At 50.7% G+C, this 17,791-nt stretch overlaps 1 protein-coding gene across 7 annotated transcripts in view; it reads right to left on the bottom strand.

The window, feature by feature from the left end:
- The window catches only part of LOC140403020 (ankyrin repeat and death domain-containing protein 1A-like), a 101,663-nt gene that overhangs the window by 23,068 nt on the left and 60,804 nt on the right, over positions 1 to 17,791 (bottom strand). For 4 of the 7 annotated variants that reach the window (XM_072490675.1, XM_072490673.1, XM_072490674.1 and 1 more), the window contains 3 exons: positions 14,682 to 14,780; positions 14,481 to 14,576; positions 11,599 to 11,697 (listed from right to left, as the gene is read on the bottom strand). In XM_072490675.1, coding sequence (XP_072346776.1) covers positions 11,599 to 11,697; positions 14,481 to 14,576; positions 14,682 to 14,780 — 294 coding nt within the window. The remainder of the gene's footprint in view (positions 1 to 11,598; positions 11,698 to 14,480; positions 14,577 to 14,681; positions 14,781 to 17,791) is intronic. The other 3 variants (XM_072490676.1, XM_072490677.1, XM_072490679.1) reach the window with 3 other exon arrangements.

Genomic DNA, 17,791 nt, shown 5'->3' with positions numbered 1-17,791 from the left:
CGGTACCAGAGATTGGGCGGGGGCGGGAATCGGGCCGCGCCGGTTGGCGGGACCCCCGGCTCAATTCTCCGGCCCGGATGGGCCGAAGTCCCGCCCAGGAATTGCCTGTCCCGCCGGCGTAAATTAAACCTGGTATTTACCGGCGGGACCAGGCGGCGCGGGCGGGCTCCGGGGTCCTGGGGGGGGGCGCGGGGCGATCTGGCCCCGGGGGGTGCCCCCACGGTGGCCTGGCCCGCGATCGGGGCCCACCGATCCGCAGGAGGGCCTGTGCCGTGGGGGCACTCTTTCCCTTCCGCCTCCGCCACGGCCTCCACCATGGCGGAGGCGGAAGTGACTCTCCCCACTACGCATGCGCGGGAAACTGTCAGCGGCCGCTGACGCTCCCGCGCATGCGCCGCATTTCCGCGCCAGCTGGCGGGGCGGAAATCCCTCCGGCGCCGGCCTAGCCCCGACATTGAGGGGCTAGGCCGCCAAAGATGCGGAGACTTCCGCACCTTTGAGGCGGCGCGATGCCCGTCTGATTGGCGCCGATTTGGGCGCTAGTCGGCGGACCTCACGCCGTTGGGGGAGAATTTCGCCCAGGGTGTGCTAGTGCATGAGTGGCAAAAAGATGGTTTACAGGTGCAACAGGTGATTAAGAAGGCAAATGGAGTTTTGTCCTTCATTGCTAGAGGGATGGAGTTTAAGACTAGGGAGGTTCTGCTGAAATTGTATAAGATGTTAGTGAGGCCACACCTGGAGTATTGTGTTCAGTTTTGGTCTCCTTACCTGAGAAAGGACGCACTGGCGCTGGAGGGTGTGCAGAGGAGATTCACTAGGTTATTCCCAGAGTTGAAGGGGTTGGATTACGAGGAGAGGTTGAGTAGACTGGGACTGTACTTGTTGGAATTTAGAAGGATGAGGGGGGATCTCATAGAAACATATAAGATTATGAAGGGAATAGATAGGATAGATGCGGGCAGGTTGTTTCCACTGGCGGGTGAAAGCAGAACTAGGGGGCATAGCCTCAAAATAAGGGGAAGTAGATTTAGGACTGAGTTTAGGAGGAACTTCTTCACCCAAAGGGTTGTGAATCTATGGAATTCCTTGCCCAGTGAAGCAGTAGAGGCTCCTTCATTCAATGTTTTTAAGATAAAGATAGATAGTTTTTTGAAGATTAAAGGGATTAAGGGTTATGGTGTTCGGGCCGGAAAGTGGAGCTGAGTCCACAAAAGATCAGCCATGATCTCATTGAATGGCGGAGCAGGCTCGAGGGGCCGAATGGCCGACTCCTGATCCTAGTTCTTATGTTCTAATTGTGGTGGCAATGAAAATTATTGCCACTTCCCTGGCACTTTCTCCGACTTTGAGGTGCATGCGTGTCCTGCAATCATAGATTGTGCAGAAGGAGGCCATTCGGCCCATCGAGTCTGCACCGACTCTCCAAAAGAGCACCTAGGCCCAATCGCCTTAACCTCACCTGACCTGTACATCCCTGAACACCAAGGGGCAATTTTATCACGGCCAATCCACCTAACCCGCGCATCTTTGGACTGTGGAAGGAAACCGGAGCACCCGGAGGAAACCCACGCTCACACGGGGAGGACGTGCAGACGGTCCTCCGGGTCCCTGGCGCTGTGAGGCAGCAGTGCTAACCACCATGCCACTGTGCAGCCCTCGCATTGGCCTTGCATTGACCGGGAATCGAACCGGGGCCTGGCGTGTGGCAGGCGAGAATTCTACCATTGAACCACCCACACAAACAACGCAACCTTGTTCAATCCTGATCCACCTGTCACCTCTCATTTAAAATCCTTCTTCACTGCTTTCTTCTCTCGGCCTCTTGCATTAAGCAATTTCTCAACCTCGCTGACTTCAATCGCATCTCAACTAACCATGTTATCGCACCCGGTGGACTGCCTTGCTAACCTCCCTTAGTCTGACCATCCATATAAACTGTCATGACCAAATTCATGGCCGTCCCATCAACATAACTTTGCTACTACCAACAAGAACACCAGAGATAGGAGGCGTCGACCATATGCACGTTGAGTCGACGTTGCCATTCAGCGCGATCACGGCAGACCCAGGGCTTGAACAACACTTTCCACCCCAGTCTCCATACCCCTTCTTTCCCCAGGAGACCTGAATCTGCCTTAAATATAGTCAGCAATGAAGCTTCCACAACTACCCAGGTCAGATAATTCCAAAGATCCCCAACCCCTTGACTGAAGAAATTTCTCCTCACATGTCCCAAATGGTCATTCCCATATCCGGAGATTGAGCAACTTCTGTTCGTCACTCTCCACCAACATTCCCAACCCCCCCCCCCCCCCCATCCCGCCCTCTCCCAATCCTGGGGGTCCATCCTGGAGGAAAACACTCTCCCAAGCAGTCCGTGTCCAAACGCAGCGAGACTCGGACAATATCCAGGCTCGGGGCTGACAAGGGGCAAGTTACATTCACTCCACACAAGTGCCCGGGAATGACCATCTCCGACAAGAGAGGATCTAACCATCGCCCCGTGACATTCAATGGCATTACCATCGCTGAATCCCCCACAATCGACAACCTGGGGGTTACCATTGATCAGAAACTGAACTGGACCCAGCCGTATAAATACTGTGGCTACCAGAGCAGGTCAGAGGCTGGGAATCCTGCGGAGAGTAACTCACCTCCTGCCCCCCCAAAGCCTGTCCACCATCTACAAGGCACAAGTTAGGAGTGCGATGGGAGACTCTCCACTTGCCTGGATGAGCGCAGCTCCAACAACATTCAAGAAGCTCGACACCATCCAGGACAAAGCAGCCCCGCTTGATTGCTCCCCCTTCCACAAACATTCACTCCATCCACCACCGACGCACAGTGGCAGCCGTGTGCACCGTCTACAAGATGCGCTGCAGTAACTCACCAAGGTTCCTTAGACAGCATCTTCCAAACCCACGACCACTGCCATCTAGAAGGACAAGAGCAGCAGATACCTGGGAACCCCACCACCTGGAGGTTCCCCTCCAAGTCACTCACCATCCTGACTCGGAAATATATCGGCCGTTCCTTCACTGTCGCTGGGGCAACATCCTGGAACTCCCTCCCTAACAGCATGGAGGGTGCACCTACACCACACAGACTGCAACGGTTCAAGAAGGCAGCTCACCCCCACCTTCTCAATGGGCAATGAGAGATGGGCAACGAATTCTGGCCTATCCCGTAAATGATAAATTATTGCTGAAAAGACAAGAGACACGATACTGAGGCTTTTGATTTGGACAAAGACAAGAATGCCAAATTTCAAACAATCACAATGTATACTACAGGACAAAACGTACCAATTGGTTGGCAAGTTAAACAAATTGGTTGTTAATGCAGCTAACAGCACAGGGGCTGTCCAACCATAGAATTCCATCTGACCACAGATATTCTGTTTTGGGTTTGGCTGGGGGTGAGTACAGTCTGAACCTTGCCTCTCACAAACAACTCAAGAAACATGCTGTTTGATTCGGTCAGCTAATCGCCGACATACCGGGCATCGCACCAGCGCTGAAATTCAGACACAATGTTGTTCAATTCTTTGGGAGGTGAAATGTCTTTTATCACCGCAGCATTGTGTTACTGGAAAACACAACGTAAAATTGTAGCAATGTAAAATCTCTTGCTTAACCGTTCGATCTACTTCAGGGCATTCGAATTGGAAACAGGAATAGGCCACTCAGCCTATTCAACAAGGTCACGGCTGATCCGATTACAATGTCAACTCCCACATTCCCATCTAGACAGGGGCTGGTTTAGCACAGGGCTAAATCGCTGGCTTTGAAAGCAGGCCAGCAGCACGGTTCAATCCCCGTACCAGCCTCCCCGAACAGGCGCCGGAATGTGGCGACTAGGGGCTTTTCACAGTAACGTCATTTGAAACCTACTTGTGACAATAAGCGATTTCCAATTTCATTTCATTTCATTTTTCATATTCCTGAGAACCTTTCACCCCCTTGCTAAACAAGACTGTGATTAAACAAAGAACAAAGAAAATTACAGCACAGGAACAGGCCCTTCGGCCCTCCCAGCCTGCGCCGATCCAGATCCTTTATCTAAACCTGTCGCCTATTTTCCAAGGATCTACTTCCCTCTGTTCCCCGCCCGTTCATATATCTGTCTAGATGCATCTTGAATGATGCTATCGTGCCCGCCTCTACCACCTCCGCTGGCAAAGCGTTCCAGGCACCCACCACCCTCTGCGTAAAAAACTTTCCACGCACATCTCCCTTAAACTTTCCCCTCTCACCTTGAAATCGTGACCCCTTGTAATTGACACCCCCACTCTTGGAAAAAGCTTGTTGCTATCCACCCTGTCCATACCTCTCATAATTTTGTAGACCTCAATCAGGTCCCCCCCCTCAACCTCCGTCTTTCCAACGAAAACAATCCTAATCTACTCAACCTTTCTTCACAGCTAGCACCCTCCATACCAGGCAACATCCTGGTGAACCTCCTCTGCACCCTCTCTAAAGAATCCACATCCTTCTGGTAATGTGGCGACCAGAACTGCACGCAGTATTCCAAATGTGGCCTAACCAAAGTCCTATACAACTGTAACATGACCTGCCGACTCTTGTGCTCAATACCCCGTCCGATGAAGGCAAGCATGCTGTATGCCTTCTTGACCACTCTATCGACCTGCGTTGCCACCTTCAGGGTACAATGGACCTGAACTCCCAGATCTCTCTGTACATCAATTTTCCCCAGGACTCTTCCATTGACCGTATAGTCCGCTCTTGAATTAGATCTTCCAAAATGCATCACCTCGCATTTGCCTGGATTGAACTCCATCTGTCATTTCTCTGCCCAGCTCTCCAATCTATCTATATTTTGCTGTATTCTCTGACAGTCCTCCTCGCTATCTGCAACTCCACCAATCTTAGTATCATCTGCAAACTTGCTAATCAGACCACCTACACCTTCGTCCAGATCATTTATGTATATCACAAACAACAGTGGTCCGAGCACGGATCCCTGTGGAACACCGCTAGTCGCCTTTCTCCATTTTGAGACACTCCCTTCCACCACTACTCTCTGTCTCCTGTTGCCCAGCCAGTTCTTTATCCATCTAGCTAGTACACCCTGAACCCCATACGACATCACTTTTTCCATCAACCTGCCATGGGAAACTTTATCAAACGTCTTACTGAAGTCCATGATTATGACATCTACAGCCCTTCCCTCATCAATTAACGTTGTCACTTCCTCAAATAATTCTATTAGGTTTGTAAGACATGGCCTTCCCTGCACAAAACCATGCTGCCTATCACTGATAAGTCTATTTTCTTCCAAATGTGAATAGATCCTATCCCTCAGTATCTTCTCCAACAGTTTGCCTACCACTGACGTCAAGCTCACAGGTATGTAATTCCCTGAATTATCCCTGCTACCCTTCTTAAACATAGGGACAACCTTAGCAATTCTCCAGTCCTCTCCCGTGCTCAAGGATGCTGCAAAGATATCTGTTAAGGCCCCAGCTATTTCTTCCTTCGCTTCCCTCAGTAACCTGGGATAGATCCCATCCGGACCTGGGGACTTGTCCACCTTAATGCCTTTTAGAATACCCAAAACTTCCCCCTTCCTTATGCCGACTTGACCTAGAGTATTTAAACATCCATCCTTAGCCTCAACATCCGTCATGTCCCTCTCCTTGGTGAATACCGATGCAAAGTACTCATTAAGAATCTCACCCATTTCCTCTGACTCCACGCATAAATTCCCTCTTTTGTCTTTGAGTGGGCCAATCCTTTCTCTAGTTACCCTCTTGCTCCTTATATACGAATAAAAGGCTTTGGGATTTTCCTTAACCCTGTTAGCCAAAGATATTTCATGACCCCTTTTAGCCCTCTTTATTGCGCGTTTGAGATTTGTCCTACTTTCCCGATATTCCTCCAAAGCTTCATCAGTTTTACGTCGCCTAGATCTTATGTATACTTCCTTTTTCACCTTAACTAGTCTCACAATTCCACCCGTCATCCATGGTTCCCTAATCTTGCCATTTCTATCCCTCATTTTCACAGGGACATGTCTGTCCTGCACTCTGATCAACATTTCCTGAAAAGGCTCCCACATTTCAAATGTGGATTTCCCCTTAAACAGCTGCTCCCAATCCACATTTCCTAGCTCCTGCCGAATTTTGTTATACTTGGCCTTTCCCCAATTTAGCACTCTTCCTTTAGGACCACTCTCGTCTTTGTCCATGAGTATTCTAAAACTTAGGGAATTGTGATCGCTACTCCCAAAGTAATCACCGACTGAAACCTCAACCACCTGGCCGGGATCATTCCCCAATACCAGGTCCAGTACGGCCCCTTCCCGAGTTGGACTATTTACATACTGCTCTAAAAAACTCTCCTGGATACTCCTTACAAATTCTGCTCCATCTATGCCTCCAACACTACATGAGTCCCATTCAATGTTGGGGAAGTTAAAATCTCCCATCACGACCACCCTATTGCCCCTACATTTTTCTATAATCTGTCCACATATTTGTACCTCTACTTCACGCTCGCTTTTGGGAGGCCTGTAGTAAAGTCCCAACAATGTTACCGCACCCTTCCTATTTCTTAGCTCTACCCATATTGCCTCAGTGCTCGAATCCTGCATCGTGCCCTCCTTAATCACAGCTGTGTTATCATCTCTGACCAGTAATGCAACTCCTCCACCCCTTTTACCTCCCTCTCTATCCCTCCTGAAGCATCTATACCCTGGGATATTTTGTCTTGCCCTTCCCTCAACCAAGTCTCCGTAATACCAATAACATCATATTCCCAGTTACTAATCCAAGCCCTAAGTTCATCTGCCTTACCTGCTACACTTCTTGCATTAAAACAAATGCACCTCAGACCACCTGTCCCTTTGAGTTCATCATCTCTTCCCTGTCTACTCTTCCCCTTAGTCACATTGAGTTTATTATCTAGTACCTCACTGGCTTTAGTTGCTGCCTCTTTACTGACCCCTAACTTCCTAATCTGGTTCCCATCCCCCTGCCACATTAGTTTAAAACCTCCCCAACAGTGTTAGCAAAAGCACCCCCTAGGACATTGGTTCCAGTCCTGCCCAGGTGTAATTAATGTAGTAATTGTTATCTATATTGTATTTTTTTATCCGTTGCGGTAGTGGTCTTAAAAGCCTGGGTAACGGTATATATTTGTTGCAATAACATTATGAAAACAACCTCGGTTAAAGTACCCAGACTGTCTCTGCTAAAGTTGTAATTAAGGAGTGGTAAAAGAATGAGCAAATTATTGATTCTAACCACTTACTTGGTTACAGATAAAGATAATGGAATTGTGATTGCTGGGGAGCCGAGGTCCCAGGTTTGATCCCGGCTCTGGGTCACTGTCTGTTCCCTTCAAGAGCACATCCAGTACAACTCTGCTCAACGTAACACATTTGGCCAAACTGCTGTTCAACTTAAAATCCAATACCAGACGGCAAAACTACAGACCTGGTTCCTCCCATTAATTACATCATCTGTATCCAACTATGCTTAGCTGGGAACAAAGACCAATCCGTCATAACTTAACATCACCCTGGCACAGTGGTTAGCACTGCTGCCTCACGGCGCTGAGGTCCCAGGTTCGATCCCGGCTCTGGGTCACTGGCTGTGTAGAGTTTGCACATTCTCCCCGTGTTTGCGTGGGTTTCGCCCCCACAACCCAAAGATGTGCAGGTTAGGTGGACTGGCCACGCTAAATTGCCCCTTAAATGAATTGGCTACTCTAAATTTTTAAAAAATGATTGCTGGAGATTTCCTGGGGTGACATTAATTAATTAATTAATTTAAAAAATAAATTTAGGGTACCCAATTATTTATTTATTCCAATTCAGGGGCAATTTAACATGGCCAATCCACCTAACCGGCACATCTTTGGGTTGTGGGGGTGAGACCCACGCAGAAACGGGGAGAATGTGCAAACCCCACACGGACAGTGACCCAGAGCCGGGACCGAACCTGGGACCTCAGCGCCGTGAGGCAGCAGTGCTAACCACTGTGCCAGGGTGATGTTAAGTTATGATGGATTGGTCTTAGTTCCCAGCTAAGCATAGTTGGATACAGATGATGTAATTAATGGGAGGAACCAGGTCTGTAGTTTTGCCGTCTGGTATTGGATTTTAAGTTGAACAGCAGTTTGGCCAAATGTGTTACGTTGAGCAGAATTGTACTGGATGTGCTCTTGAAGGGAACTCTCTCCAAAGTTCTGTACAGCTAAGTAAGTAAACCTGTTATTTTAACTTTATTTATAAGTGGCATTTGAACTGTATTGGGCTGCCTTATTGGGATTAGTAGCAGGTATAGATTGTAAGATTAAGTTTTTCCTTGTGTTTAAGAACTGTTTTGGTTGGCAAGGTAGCACAGTGGTTAGCACTGTCGCTTCACAGCGCCAGGGTCCCAGGTTCGATTCCCGGCTTGGGTCACTGTCTGTGCGGAGTCTGCACGCTCTCCCCGTGTCTGCGTGGGTTTCCTCCGGGTGCTCCGGCTTCCTCCCACAAGTCCAGAAAGACGTGTTGTTGGGTGAATTGGACATTCTGAATTCTCCCTCCGTGTCCCCGAACAGGCGCCGGAATGTGGCGACTAGGGGATCTTCGCGGTAACTTCATTACCGTGTTAACGTAAGCCGACTTGTGACAATAATAAAGATTATCATTAACTGATAATGGTGACGCTATTTCTTGGATGTTAATGCGCTTAATTCCGTGTTTGAATGAACATAAAAGATACTCATTGGTCAGGGTCACCACGCCTGGCATGAATTATTCTTTCCCCACAGTTTCACAAATTAATTTTGCTGCGCTCTCGTCCGTTATCCGAACAAATGTTGGGATCTGGTCCAGTATCCTAAAAAAAAAATTGGACGCTCTCTGCATGGATTAAAAAATATGATTCCTAGTTTGGGTTGGGATTGTGGAATTTAAAGACAGTCTCGTGTGTGAAGGCTTTCTTTCAGTTGATACTCCTGTCAGTTTACAGAGGGAGTGAACTGGGAGTTGAAGAGGTCACTCTGGTTTGTTTACCAAGGGCGGTGATGAAAAGCGTTTGGATTTGGCAGTCAAACTGTAGTTGATTTTACCTGCAGGGGTGAGGAAGGTGGACATAATTCACGCAGTAGCTCAGCATTTAGATTTGTCACACAGCCTGCACCACTGCAATTCGTAACAATTCAGTTGGAGATGAAGCAACTGAGACAGCTTGAGTTGGAATTGAAAGCAAAGGAAAAAGGGGAGCGGCACGGCTGGCGCAGTGGTTAGCACTGCTGCCTCACGGTGCCCAGAACCCGGGTTCGATCCCGGCCCCGGGTCACTGTCCCGTGTGGAGTTTGCGCATTCTCCCCGTTTCTGCGCGAGTCTCGCCCCCACAGCCCCAAAGATGTGCAGGCTCGGTGGATGGGCCGCGCGACAATTGCCCCCCTTAATTGGAAAAGAAAAAGAATTGGGTACTCTAAATTTTTCAAAAAGCAAAGGAAAAAGAGAGGGAAAGAGTGACAATGGCAGGAGAGAAGGGAAGACAGGCGTGTAGATATAACAGAAGCCAGAGAAAAATAGAGCGAATTTGAACTTCGGAAAATGGATTATCAACTTGAAAGGGTGCAGTTAAATGCTCGTGATGAGGAGTCTAGAGGAAGGTGTAACCTCTCTTAGTCAAAGGCCTAGTGGGGATAGGTGGATACAAGCATTGAAAATAGACCCAGGGCGAGATTCTCTGATTGCCGATGCGAAAATCGTCTTTGCCAATCAGGCAGAGAATCCCTTTGACGCTGAAATCGGGGGCGGCGCCTGTTTCCATAGCCCCGCCCCCCCCTCCAAAACGGCGTCATCGGTGCGGCCTCAGGACGTCACCTGAAGGCCCTCCCCCGATGCTCCGCACTCGATGGGCCGACTTCCCGAAGGCGTGGGTCACTTGTGGTCTGAGGTTTCGCCAACCCCGCGTGCCGGCCGCGGACTGTGTCCAGCTCCGCCACAGTCGGGGGTGGGGGGGGAGCCATTCCGCTGGCCAGGGGGGCTTCGGCGGGGCCTGGGGGGAGTGGTCTGGGGGTGGCGAGGGGGGTTACAGGTCGGGTCCGCGCGCGGCTGCCGCCGTGTTGTACGTTGCGACCGTGCGCATACGCGGCCACAGATCTGGCAATTCTCCGTCCTGACACGCCGAGAACGCCGGGGCGTTTCTGTGGCGAGGCTGCTAGCCCCCCACTGGGCAGAGCATCGGAGCGAGGGCGCCGCCGACTTCTCCATCGTAAGACTAGACACAAGCTCTAGACACAGCCTCAGAATCGGAGAATCCAACCCCGAGTGTATGAAGCTCCTCGGGAAACGGTTATTGTGGAGGAATTTGAAGATTCACTCATGTGGAAGAGGAAAGGCTAAAACTGCTAGGCAGGCAGCAGAAATGGCGGATGATTTTGAATTAGCTCACAAAGCAAGGTTTAGTTTCCAACATCAATTTCAATCTGTGAAGTGTAGAAACTGGGGAAATGAGAAATGCACTGATGGTCAAAGCAAACGAGGTCTCGCTGGAGATATTAAAGAGATTTTTCCACAGGTTCAAAGGGAAACATGTGAGGGTAGAAGAGGGATAAGAAAACTTAAATGTTTTCATTGCATCCTTGCAATAAAGTAAGAACAGACCCAGCAGATTGAAATCTAACAAATGCAACATCGTAACTCAAAAAAGGAGTGGTAATGAAAACAGGGAATGACGTAATTGATACAGAATAGCTAGAATCTACTATTCACGATATCTAATCACTTAGAAAAGCATAGTACCATCAGACAAAGTCAACATCACTATGTGAAATGGAAATCATATCCCACAAAAGTATTAACGTTCCCGAGGATGTAACTAGTAAAGTAGAGGGTAACCAGTGGATGTAGCATGCTTGGATTATCAAAAGTAATTTGGTAAAAGGCACAAGATAGGGGACACGCGGAGTCAGGTTAATATAGTTTGAATGTAAATCTGTCTCCACCAGACTCTCAGACAGTGCGTTTCAGACGTGTGAGAAATTTAGATAGATTGCTGCTAATCCTTTGCTCGAAGTCATTAAATAGATTGTAAATAGCGATGATGCAAGTTGTTCCTTGCAGCACTCCGCTATTTACAGCCTGCCAAATTAGAAATGCACGTTTCACACCACTCCTCGCTTCCAGCCTGTCAACCAATCCTCTATTGACGCTAATGCTCTCCAAGATCGTAGCAGGGCTCCAATTCTGATCTCTTCAGCAATCCAGATTTTAGGCCAGCACCTGTAACTTTGCCTTCACCTGCCAAGATCCTGAATTCCCTATCCCTACCTCTCCGGCTCTCTCGCTCCTGTTAAAACTCTCCTTTAGCGTCTACTTCTTTGACCAGGTTTAGTTGTCGGCCCTAATATCTCCTTAACAGGCTCAGTGTCAAATGTCGTTTGATGGAACTCCTTTGAGGGGCCCTGGGGCGTTTGTGCCAATTTAAAGACGCTATGTAAGTAGAGGCTGTCGTTGTGATGAATCCAGGGTTTCAACCCCACTGAGACGAAAGGCAATCCAGGATTGTACTACACACACTCGCACTGTTCCACACCAATTGTACTCGCACTGCTTCCCGCCAGTACTCACATTACACAGCACGTTGATTTGAGAATGGTTGTCAAGCAGCAATTTGACACAATCCAGATGACCACCCTCAGCCGCGAGGTGCAAAACCCTTTGTCCATCCTGAAAACAAGCAGACAAGGGGGGTTTGAAGGAGTTTGGGACAATTCCTTAGCACCCTCTAGCTGAAATGTTTGATTGGCAAGTCTCCATTCCAGCCGTTGGCCGCAGCATAATTGGACGTGGTCATCCCGTAACCCCTCGTCACATCCCAAGAGGGACAATCCCTTTACTTTCTTCAGAATTCCACCCAAATGGATTCAACCTTATCCTCCATAGCACCGATGTCATCCCTCACTATTGCCCCGATGTCATCCTTAAATAACAGAGCTACACCACCTCCCTTACCATCCACTCTGTCCTTCCGAATAGTTTGATACCCTCGGATATTTAACTCCCAGTCGTGACCATCCTTTAACCATGTTTCAGTAATGGCCACTAAATCAGAGTCATTCACGATAATTTGCGCCATCAACTCATTTACCTTATTCCGAATACTACGAGCATTCAGGTAAATATACCCTTATGTTGGCTTTGAATCTTAACACCTCAGGGCAGCACGGTAGCACAGTGGTTAGCACAGTGGCTTCACAGCACCAGGGTCCCAGGTTTGATTCCTGGCTTGGGTCACTGTCTGTGCGGAGTCTGCACGTCCTCCCCGTGTCTGCGTGGGTTTCCTCCGGGTGCTCCGGTTTCCTCCCACATTCCAAAGACGTGATGTGGAGATGCCGGCGTTGGACTGGGGTGAGCACAGTACGAAGTCTTACAACACCAGGTTAAAGTCCAACAGGTTTGTTTCGATGTCACCAGCTTTCGGAGCGCTGCTCCTTCCTCAGGTGAATGAAGAGGTCTGTTCCAAAGACCCGCAGGTTAGATGGATTGACCGCGCTAAATTGCCCTTAGTGGCCAAAAAGGTTGGGAGGGGTTATTGGGTTACGGGGATAGGGTGGAAGTGAGGGCTTAAGTGGGTCGGTGCAGACTCGATGGGCCGAATGGCCTCCTTCTGCACTGTATGTTCCATGTTCTATCAGTAACCTCTCCTAAGTTCTTTTCCCTTTTAAAATTTCTCCTAATTTTCCTTGTCGTCGAACCCACATCTTCCTGTAACAACCTGCCGCATCGCTTACCATTAATGTTTTCACTTCCCGTTTTATTCCTTTTAGTATTACTGGGCCTATTCACTGAGCTCCCCTCAGTCACTGTACCTTGTACTGTCGCCCTTTTTGATTTTTGACTATGGCTTCTCTGCCTTACACTTTCCCCCTTACTGCTTTGTGTTTCTGTCCCCGTTTTACTTCCGTCCGACTTCCTGGTATGGGGAGCGCACGGCCCACTCTACAGGTGTGGGACAGCAGAAATGGAAAAGTATTTTTCAAAGCAAAACAATGTTTATTCTATGAACTTAGGTTAACCTTTTTAAAACATACGGTGAACATCTTAGCAACCATCGCTTCAAATACAACCCCCAAAGAATGCAACACTAAGTAATCCTTTAAGCTTTCCTTTTAACATCCATACGACTTAAAACACCTTTTACCAGAAGCACATTAGGTTTACATTCACTACTGAGAACATTTATAATTGTGAATTCACCAAATGATCAAGAGATGGTCTTTTTTTTTAAATTTAGAGTACCCAATTGATCTTTTTCCAATTCAGGGGCAATTTAGCGTGGCCAATCCACGTACCCTGCACATCTTTGGGTTGTGGGGGCGAAACCCACGCAGACACGGGGAGAATGTGCAAACTCCACACGGACAGTGACCCAGAATCGAACCTGGGACTTGGCGCCGTGAGGCTGCAGGGCTAACCCACTGCCCCACCGTGCTGCCCACAAGAGGTAGTCTTTTCATGGCAGAGAGATCAACAGTACGCCTGCTCTGTCTGGCTTCAGCTCCAACACTGAAAACCAAACTAAAACACACCCTGCAGCAAACAGCCTAAATCGAAAGTAAAAAGCTGACGGACAGCCCAGCTCCACCCACTCTCTGATATCACTGCGGTAATAAACACCCATTTCTTAAAGGTACTGTCACATGACAGTGTGGAGTTTGCACATTCTCCCCGTGTCTGCGTGGGTCTCACCCCCACAACCCAAAGATGTGCAGGCTAGGTGGATTGGCCGCGCTAAATTGCCCCTTCATTGGAAAGAAATGAATTGGTAACTCTACATTTACAAAAAAATGTAATTCCAGATTTATCCATAACAATCATACACTGCCCAAGCCATCAAGAGCAGTTTCAGTCTGTGTCTGTTTGTAGCGATACGAGTGAATCTCCAGTTACTGCCCCCAGCAGCGTACAATTAAACACAATATATCATTAACAGAGCACTCGCTGCTACCGGGCCTCCGAGAGAGCTCTGTCCAGTGTCACTGAGCTGCACAGATCAAGGGAGCACCAACTGATGTGTTACTGATAACCGCAGAACAGGAGAGCCCCACCGATCAACACAACACCAGGTGGAAAGGTCACAGAACCCTTTCCCAATCTCCACTGGGCTAAATCGCTGGCTTTGAAAGCAGGCCAGCAGCACGGTTCGATTCCCGTACCAGCCTCCCCGAACAGGCGCCGGAATGTGGCGACTAGGGGCTCTTCATTTGAAGCCTACTTGTGGCAATAAGTGATTTTCATTTCGCCCAGTTTGTGATTGACCACCAGGACAGTTATTCCACATTGGACAGTGGCAAATCAACCTTAATAATGGAAAGGGCAAAGTAACTTTAATAAAGAGTGCATTAATGGTGTTGTGACTCTATTGGGCTAAACGCCCAGTCCTTACAATTGAGCCCCCACCTGTCGGGCCAACAGCCACAGACAAAGCTGAATGTCGGTCAGTGACTAACCTGGTTTCGGGCCTCAGTGAAGATCACATCCATCAGATTCTCCAACACGTGCACATGACCCTGTCTCGCTGCCAGGTGGCCGATGCCATTCCCTTCCTGGGGTTGGGAAGGAAGAATTGGACGCACTGTGTTAACAATGAGACCTGATCATTCCCAGACAATATTTATGAATGAGTTGGGCTTTGCCTGCAAGGGGAATACCTTGTCTTTAATCTGGTGGTCACAGTCGAGGGCACGAAGGTGGATCACCATGTCCAACCGGCCATTTTCTGCCGCCAACAGTATTGGCGTTTTTCCATGCTGCCGGGAAAAAAGGTCAGGTCACCGAGTCAAGCTCACAAGTCATTATCTGCGTCTGACTGAACGCAGCAAGACACTCCGCCCGTGAAACTGAGCTTGCAGGTGGAAATGGGAAGGGGAGGGTATTTGGAGATGAAGATTCTGAGGGGCAGGGCACGATAAAATAAAAAGCAAAACATTCTGGAGGTGAAAGAGGGGCCTGTCTAACTGCAGGAGCCTGGGAGAAGGGTTAGAGTTCACACTGGAACAGGAATGCGGGAGAAGGGTTAGAGAGAGAGAGAGGCCTCCTTGTTTGCGACCCGACGGAGACCGCGGTCCGACGGAGACCGCGGTCCATGGTAGCACCAACCACTTGGGCAGGAAAGGAGATGAGGTCCTGAAGGTAAACTTTAGGGAGCGAGGAAGGAGATGGAAGAATCTAAAGCAGGAATCTGAGGATTTCTCCCAGTGCCACACAGAAACAGCAGGAATGTGTCGGAGAGCGGGCATTAGGTTTCTGAGACAGTGCGGCCGGTTCTGCGGAAGGTGGGATCTGTACAAGTTGGGCAGTGGACATGACTGTGATGAATATTCTTGCATTGACATAGAATCATAGAATTTACAGTGCAGAAGGAGGCCATTCGGCCCATCGAGTCTGCACCGGCTCATGGAAAGAGCATCCTACCCAAGGTCCACACCTCCACCCTATCCCCATAACCCAGTAACCCCACCCAACCCCTTTAGACACTAAGGGGCAATTTATCACGGCCGATCCACCTGACCGGCACATCTTTGGACTGTGGGAGGAAACCGGAGCACCCGGAGGAAACCCACGCACACACGGGGAGAACGGGCAGACCCAGCCCAGACAGTGCCCCGAGCCGGGAATCGAACCCAGGACCCTGGCGCTTTGAAGCCACGGTGCTAACCACTGCGCTACCGTGCCGCCTCCCCCGGTTTGTTAGTGCTGTTGGCGGGGGGTTGGGGTGTGGTGTAAGCTAGATTGTCGGGGGGATAGGAACATGATGGTAAATGCAGAGCGGGGAGCAGGGGATGGAGCCTGAGCGAGTGACTCTAAAAAACAAAAGCAGTAGAACCCGTGGGGGGGGGGGGTCTCCCACGGGCTACCCGTCAGACTTGCCGCCCGCGGATAGTCCCGGCGGGAAGCATCGAAATCAGAATCCCGCCGGAAGGTGGCGTAACCAAGCGGCGCAGGTCGAAGTAGGTTTTAAACTTGCGAGGTGTCCTCATTTGGAGGGGGGGGGGGGTAATGCCCATATGCGTGGGGGGGGGGGTGACGATGGCCATGGACCGGGGGCACAAGCTGACTTAGAGATGGGGGACACCATTTCAAAGTGGCCGCCCAGATCTCTGGGGTCAGCTCCGCAATGCTGAAAAAGTGTGGGTTAAACTGGGAAACTTGGTGCCCATGGTGACACAGTGGTTAGCACTGCTGCCTCACAGCACCAGGGACCCGGGTCAGCACGGTGTCACAGTGGTTAGCACTGCTGCCTCACAGTACCAGGGACCCGGGTCAGCACGGTGACACAGTGGTTAGCACTGCTGCCTCACAGTACCAGGGACCCGGGTCAGCACGGTGACACAGTGGTTAGCACTGCTGCCTCACAGCGCCAGGGACCCGGGTCAGCACGGTGACACAGTGGTTAGCACTGCTGCCTCACAGCGCCAGGGACCCGGGTCAGCACGGTGACACAGTGGTTAGCACTGCTGCCTCACAGTACCAGGGACCCGGGTCAGCACGGTGACACAGTGGTTAGCACTGCTGCCTCACAGCGCCTGGGACCCGGGGCAGCACGGTGACACAGTGGTTAGCACTGCTGCCTCACAGCGCCAGGGACCCGGGTCAGCACGGTGACACAGTGGTTAGCACTGCTGCCTCACAGCGCCAGGGACCCGGGTCAGCACGGTGACACAGTGGTTAGCACTGCTGCCTCACAGTGCCAGGGACCCGGGTCAGCACGGTGACACAGTGGTTAGCACTGCTGCCTCACCGCGCCAGAGACCCGGGTCAGCACGGTGACACAGTGGTTAGCACTGCTGCCTCACAGTGCCAGGGACCCGGGTCAGCACGGTGTCACAGTGGTTAGCACTGCTGCCTCATAGTGCCAGGGACCCGGGGCAGCACGGTGACACAGTGGTTAGCACTGCTGCCTCACAGTGCCAGGGACCCGGGTCAGCACGGTGTCACAGTGGTTAGCACTGCTGCCTCACAGCGCCAGGGACCCGGGTCAGCACGGTGTCACAGTGGTTAGCACTGCTGCCTCACAGTGCCAGGGACCCGGGTCAGCACGGTGACACAGTGGTTAGCACTGCTGCCTCACAGTGCCAGGGACCCGGGTCAGCACGGTGTCACAGTGGTTAGCACTGCTGCCTCACAGTGCCAGGGACCCGGGTCAGCACGGTGACACAGTGGTTAGCACTGCTGCCTCACAGCATCAGGGACCCGGGTCAGCACGGTGGCACAGTGGTCAGCACTGCTGCCTCACAGTACCAGGGACCCGGGTCAGCACGGTGACACAGTGGTTAGCACTGCTGCCTCACAGCGCCAGGGACCCGGGTCAGCACGGTGACACAGTGGTTAGCACTGCTGCCTCACAGCGCCAGGGACCCGGGTCAGCACGGTGACACAGTGGTTAGCACTGCTGCCTCACCGCGCCAGAGACCCGGGTCAGCACGGTGACACAGTGGTTAGCACTGCTGCCTCACAGTGCCAGGGACCCGGGTCAGCACGGTGTCACAGTGGTTAGCACTGCTGCCTCACAGTGCCAGGGACCCGGGGCAGCACGGTGACACAGTGGTTAGCACTGCTGCCTCACAGTGCCAGGGACCCGGGTCAGCACGGTGACACAGTGGTTAGCACTGCTGCCTCACAGTGCCAGGGACCCGGGTCAGCACGGTGTCACAGTGGTTAGCACTGCTGCCTCACAGTGCCAGGGACCCGGGTCAGCACGGTGACACAGTGGTTAGCACTGCTGCCTCACAGCATCGGGGACCCGGGTCAGCACGGTGGC

The sequence above is a fragment of the Scyliorhinus torazame genome, chromosome 26 (genome assembly GCF_047496885.1).
Source record: "Scyliorhinus torazame isolate Kashiwa2021f chromosome 26, sScyTor2.1, whole genome shotgun sequence".
NCBI classification, from domain to species: domain Eukaryota; kingdom Metazoa; phylum Chordata; class Chondrichthyes; order Carcharhiniformes; family Scyliorhinidae; genus Scyliorhinus; species Scyliorhinus torazame.
Note: the sequence above shows the minus strand (reverse complement) of the source record. Positions and strands in the feature narration are given on the sequence as shown.